The sequence below is a fragment of the Megalobrama amblycephala genome, linkage group LG4 (assembly GCF_018812025.1).
Source record: "Megalobrama amblycephala isolate DHTTF-2021 linkage group LG4, ASM1881202v1, whole genome shotgun sequence".
NCBI lineage: Eukaryota > Metazoa > Chordata > Actinopteri > Cypriniformes > Xenocyprididae > Megalobrama > Megalobrama amblycephala.
Genome location: NC_063047.1, coordinates 3,757,841 through 3,764,412, shown reverse-complemented (window position 1 = coordinate 3,764,412; position 6,572 = coordinate 3,757,841). Strand labels below are relative to the sequence as shown.

At 36.6% G+C, this 6,572-nt stretch overlaps 1 protein-coding gene across 1 annotated transcript; it reads right to left on the bottom strand.

Moving 5' to 3' along the window:
- Positions 1 to 4,102: 4,102 nt before the first annotated feature.
- Positions 4,103 to 5,671, bottom strand: LOC125266052 (cystatin-B-like). The gene is made up of 3 exons (XM_048186533.1): positions 5,059 to 5,671; positions 4,696 to 4,797; positions 4,103 to 4,361 (listed from the first exon to the last, which is right to left on the bottom strand). The coding sequence occupies exons 1-3, from the start codon at positions 5,134 to 5,136 to the stop codon at positions 4,227 to 4,229; spliced, it is 315 nt and encodes a 104-aa protein (XP_048042490.1). The 5' UTR covers positions 5,137 to 5,671; the 3' UTR covers positions 4,103 to 4,226.
- Between the last annotated feature and the right edge of the window lie 901 nt (positions 5,672 to 6,572).

The window sequence follows — 6,572 nt, the reverse complement described above, 5'->3', positions numbered from 1 at the left end:
CAAATATTGGGGGCGTACACCCCGACTGTTACGTAACAGTTGGTGTTATGTTGAGATTCGCCTGTTATGTTGAGATTCGCCTTCGGAGGTCTTTTAAACAAATGAGATTTATATAAGAAGGAGGAAACAATGGAGTTTGAGACTCACTTTATGTCATTTCCATGTACTGAACTCTTATTATTCAACTATGCCAAGATAAATTCAATTTTTAATTTTAATTCTAGGGCACCTTTAACAGTTCAGGAAAACAAATTATTGATGTGTTTAAATATGCAGATTAGCTTGTTTTGGTTAATTTAGAATAAATCTACAGATGCAAACAGATGGAGGGTAGTAGGCTTAAAACAAATACCATCTAAATGTGTAGGGTTAGGGTTGAGTTTTCTTTCCATTAGAGTAAAAGACATGGCAGCAAAAATGGACCACAATCTTAAAATTGTCCACTTCATGAAAGAAGTATTCCAATAACACCAAAAAAAAAAATTAAAATGATTTATTGATTTAAACAATTATTAGTGAAACTATGTCCCTCTCCTAGGTGCAGTAATTTATTCTAAATATATAGCTTGAAAATAGTTGTTGTTGACTTCTCTTGTGATAAACCTAGTGAATACTAAAGACCATGGTCTCTATATGTGAACTAATTATTTTGTAGAAATCTGTGGAGTATAAAACAATTGGATTATTGGAAGGGAATTCAGAGTTGTCTTAATATATTTAAGGGTTTATTTTTTTAAATAAATAATTATGAGAAGTGCCCTTTTTTCCATTTGAGCCCCTGCCTCCCAAAATGTCTGTGCACATCCCTGCTAATGGGGAAGACTGCTGACTTGGCAATGGTCCAGGAGACAATAATTGACACCCTCCACAAAGATAGTAAGTGACAGAAGGTCATTAGTGAATGGGGTGGCTGTTTACAGAGTGATGTATCAAAGCATATTAAATGCAAAGTTGACTAGAAGGAAGAAATTGGGTAGGCAAAGGTGCACAAGCAACAGGGATGACCGCAAGCTTGAGAATACTGTCAAGTAAAGCCGATTAAAACACTTGGGAGAGCTTCACAATGAGTAGAATGAAGCCGGAGTCAGCGCATCAAGAGTCACCACACTCGGACATCTTCAGGAAAAGGACTACCAAGCCACTTCTGAAACAGAAACAACGTCAGAAGCATCTTACCTGGGCTAAGGAGACAAAGAACTGGACAGTGAACAGTGGTCGAAAGTCCTCTTTTCAGATAAAAGTAAATTTTGCATTTCATGTTGGTCAAATCATGGTCCCAGAGTCTGAAGGAAGACTGGAGAGGCACAGAATCCAAGCTGCTTGAAGTCTAGTGTGAAGTTTCTGAAGTTAGTAATGATTTGGGGGCCATGACGTCTGCTGGTGTTGGTCCATTGTGTTTTATCAAGTGCAAAGTCAATGCAGCCATCTTCCAGGAGATTTTGGAGCACTTTATGCTTCCATCTGCTGACAAGCTTCATGGAGATGCTGATTTCCTTTTCCAGCAGGACTTTAGCACCTCCCCACAGTGCAAAAACCACTTCCAAGTGGTTTGCTGACCATGATATTACTGTGCTTTATTGGCCAGCCAACATGCCTGACCTGAATCTATGGGATATTTTCAAGAGAAAGATGAGAAACAGTTGATCCAACAATATACAGATGATCTGAAGGCTCAATAGTGCCTCAGAAGTGCCACAGGCTGATCACTTCCATGCCACACTTCACTGATGCTGTAATATGTGCTGCCGACCAAGTATTGAGTGCACAAATGAACATACAGTTTAATGATCTACAGCAAAATAGCGCGAGCTTTGGTGAGAACTAAACAAATATTTAATTATTACAGTAGTAATTTCTCGATAGAAATGATATCAAAATTGAAATATGTTGGTCAAAATCGTACATTTACACACAAACTGAGCAGCAAACACAACTTTTGGACACCATCTTTATTTTTCTAGCTCAACTGTCACAGAATGGAAAGCACAGGATTGTGGATATCAAAGGCAGATAAGGATACATCTATGCTTCCTTCAAAAATCGATCTGAGGAAGGTATCTCATGAGACAGGAAGTGAAGCTAACATTGGATTCGGACGTGCCTTGATGCCTTACTACCTTGAAATGTGTCCTCAGAAGGCAGTATTTTCCAGTTTTCTGACGCAGCCAGGTTTGTGAGGACACCGGTGCTCCGAGTGCCCGCCCCACACCGAAACATTGAAGCATTAATTAATTGTACATCACGCATTCTGATCTTTTATAAGCTGTATGAACTGAATGGATCACTTGTCTGCGCAGTATGACTGTCTTTGACTGAAGCCCAATTATTTCATTTGCATAAGGGTGCGCAAATCACTGTAAGCGTGTTCACCAGCGCGCTCCAACAGTGTTAAAGGATTAGTTCACTTTCAAATTAAAACTTTATTTCTTCAGTCGAAAAGAAATTAAGGTTTTTGATGAAAACATTCCAGGATTTTTCTCCATATAGTGGACTTCAATTGGCCTCCAAACAGTTGAAGGTCAAAATTACAGTTTCATTGCAGATTCAAAGCGTTTTACACAATCCCAGACGAGGAATAGGGGTCTTATCTAGAGAAACTATCGCTCATTTTCTAAAAATGTTAAAAAATTATATACGTTTTAACCATAAATTACATCTTGAACTATAGCTCTCTTCTTCTGCTTCTTCTTCTTCTTATTAGAATTCCGGCAGTGTAGACACTGCTAAGTGTATTACTGCCCTCCACAGGTCAACGTTTGAACTAATTGTTATATAGTTGCACTAGCATATTGTATATGACAATTTAGTTCAAACTTTGAAGCAGCACTGAAACTGTAATTTTGACCTTCAACCGTTTGGAGGCCATTGAAGTCCACTATATGGAGAAAAATCCTGGAATGTTTTCATCAAAAACCTTCATTTCTTTTTGACTGAAGAAAGAAAGACATGGACATCTTGGATGACATGGGGGTGAGTAAATTATCAGGAAATTTTAATTTGAAAGTGAACTAATCCTTTAAGATTTGCATGAGCCATTTTGTGCGGCGCTGATGATAAAATGTGCGACCCATTTGAATTCTATTGAGAATGTAGTAAAACGCTACGGAGAAAGTCTAACATGATCTAAAGCCACTTAAATTGAAAACATCATCCTGCAAGCTTTTTAACTCATAATGACCACATTTAATATTGTATTTATTGTGGTAAATTTAGACTAGTTGTACAATTTATAATAGATAATCTGGGGATAGATTTTCACTAAAGATTAATATTACAATTGTGACATGTTGTAGCTATGTTGCTATTTTTCACAACAAATGCTACAGATAAAAAAAGAAAGAAAGAAAAAATGAGCCATCAATGGTCTTACTTCATCCTTATTGTGACAAATGCTATAGTTAAACAATTACAAGAAATATGTTACTTTTAAGGCTGAGTACAAGTTAGAAAGAGCTTTAAAATATGGACCTTCTTGAATTATTGACTAAACAATTGGATTTCCCCATGTGTAAAATATTTTCAGCAAATAATGATATCCCTTTAAGTTATAAGTATTGATATGCACATCACATCTTAGTGAATCGCTGAAGTAAAACTGCACTGTGCTGAGAGAAGTGAACATGAATGCTCCTCAAAATTATAATCTACTTTCATAACACAAATGCCTCCAAATGCCCAGCCTCCACAGCCCCATCAGTAAGGCACAAGTTTCCTTTATCAACACCAAACCTCATTTTCCTGTGTTCTCATTTTATATATCATGTAGAATTATCATTAAAGTCACACAAGTAAATACACTTTTCTTTTTTTTTTTAAGTTTTAAGAAAGCAGCATCAAAATCTTTCCACACCTGTTTGGGAATCACTAGTCTCCACTAGTCTTCATTCACATATGTTTTCCCTTTATAAAAGACATGCAGACAGTCAATTAAATCTTAAAATTAGAAAAATGAATGTCATTTTACATTATTTTACTTTTTTGTTTTTAAACATTTGGAATGAGGATTTTTTTATGCCTTTATGTTTATTACTTCAGCATAAAACTGTTTTAGTAAAGTGAAGTGAATTTGGTGTTGTTCACATAAACACACTGACACAGGCTCTGAGGGTTTGAAGATTGAGTTTAATATTGAGGAATGAAACAGTTTTCAATAGTTCCTCTGTACAGTATGGCAGATCATTGTGTGTGTCTGTTATTAGAGAAGACAGACTGTTTTCTGTATGTGGTTAGTGACCAAATGGGATCAGAGGTTCACAGGCGGCTTTAGGGTGCTGGACTCCAGTCACAGTCAATTTCCCTTCATTAACGGGGAAAACTTGAGTTATCATCGCATGAACGCACACACCCACACCAACATACACCTGAGAGAGAGAGAGAGATAGAGAGAGAGAGAGAGAAATCCACACAGATTTATAAGTGATCTCTTCCATATAAAACCCTGTTCACATTTGATAACAAACTAAACACATTCAGTTTTTCATGACAGCAAGCAAATTTCTGTGAGTTCTGCTACAGTGACCGTTGCTGACTAGATTTGTGTGTCCAGCAGCTCTACAGAGTTAAGAAAAGTTTTCTCTTTTAGGCTACAAATGCAGAGAAACTTTGTACAGTGACTTGATGCATTTCACTTTTCGGAGAGGACGGAAAAAGATCAAAGATCCATAAAAATAAAAACAAAACAAAACACTCAGTTACCTTGACCAGATGGTTTGTTCCAGACACAATCTGAGTCCTAAAGCTTAAAGGAATGTAAGTCTCAAAAGTGGCTCCAGCCTTCTCCTCTATGCCTGACTTCACCTGAATAAACAAATCCACATTTTATATTCATCTACATTATTATTATTTTAATAAGAGTGAATGTATTAGTCTCTAGAGAGTCACGTCAATCATTCAGATATCAGAAAACTTATGTAAAAAGTATTGTGACATTAAGTGAAAAGTAAAAGAGTTCTTTTAAAAATGACAACAAATAATTTCCCCAACACATTTTACAGCACCAAGATTATTTTACTGTTTTAACAAAAACTTCTTTTATATGAGTGATTTTCAGTCTCCTACCTCATGGCAGATCTTCTCCTCCTCTGGAATAATAGCCTCCTCTGTGGTCCATCTTCCAACACCACACACTCCAGTCATTGTGCTGGTGATCAAATCCTGGATGAAATAAACTGTATTATCAGGCAGTCTGTCTCAGAGATTGATTCTGATCCACTATTTATGCTCCCAAAATGCATGACATGAGTCGTCATTGGAATTCCATTACATCAAAGGGCTGAATGAATAGGTGGAGTTTCATTTTGGGGGTCTTGTGTAATATTCAGTTCCAGTAAAAAACTCTTCCAGTGGATGTAGCTACATGAACATTCATGATATTTCCCCTATTGTGGGTGCGTCCTTAAGACAATGTGCAAACAAATAGAGCTGAAAATATTAGTGCACAATCCTAAAATTGCAACTAAAATGGATTATTTCCAAAACAATGAAGTTTAACGTTTTCATCCAATTTTTGCATTTATTTATCAACAAAGTGAATATGCCTAAAAAAAGATTGCGAAATTTGCTCTCACCAGCCTTTTTCCATCTAGAAGATTCGGAGCATAAATGAATCAGTGTATCGAATCATGAATCGGATCGCGGGTCAAACCGCCAAACTGCTGAAATCACGTGACTTTGGCGCTCCGAACTGCAGATTCGACACACAGATTCACAATGCTCCGATGCTTCCTGAAGCAGTGTTTTGAAATCGGTCATCACTAAATAAGGCGTTATTTTGTTTTTTTGCCGCACCAAAAGTATTCTCATCGCTTTATAATATTAATATTGAGCCACTGTACTCACATGAACTGATTTAAATATGTTTTTAGTACCTTTATGGATCTTGACAGAGGAAGTGACATTGCTCCCTATGGAGGCCTCACGGAGCCATCGGATTTCAACTAAAATATCTTAATTTGTGTTCCGAAGATTAACGAAGGTCTTACGGGTGTGAAACGACATGAGGGTGAGAAATAAATGACAGAATTTTCATTTTTGGGTGAACTAACCCTTTAAAGTGACACTGAAGCAGAGTAAACATTGAGATAATTAAGCGATTAATTAAGTGATGATTGAGCATTACTGATGAACACCTGCTGTTAACAAGCAGAATCACTGAAGAAAAGAGAAACAAGTTAAACAGAGTTAATGTCAGTTGTAGTTCTTCTGTTTCTCTTTTCTTCAGTGATTCTGCTTGTTAACAGCAGGTGTTCATCAGTAATGCTCAATCATCACTTAATTAATCGCTTAATTATATCATTAACTTTTACTCTGCTTCAGTGTCACTTTAACACTATTTAGAGAGGGGCCATATGTACTCTAAGCAGAGCTGATTAAACTCTGGGGATTTTGAATCAGAATATATCTGGGAGTCACTGCCTGATTATTTGATCACCAGCACAATGACTGCACCAATGTAAGAAAGGTAAGAAACAGAAAATGATCTATTTTGGTGCTGTGAAATGTGTCATTGTTGTCATTTTTTAAGAGAACTCCATTTTACTTTTTACTTGAAGTCAGTTCTTTTAATGTTTTCT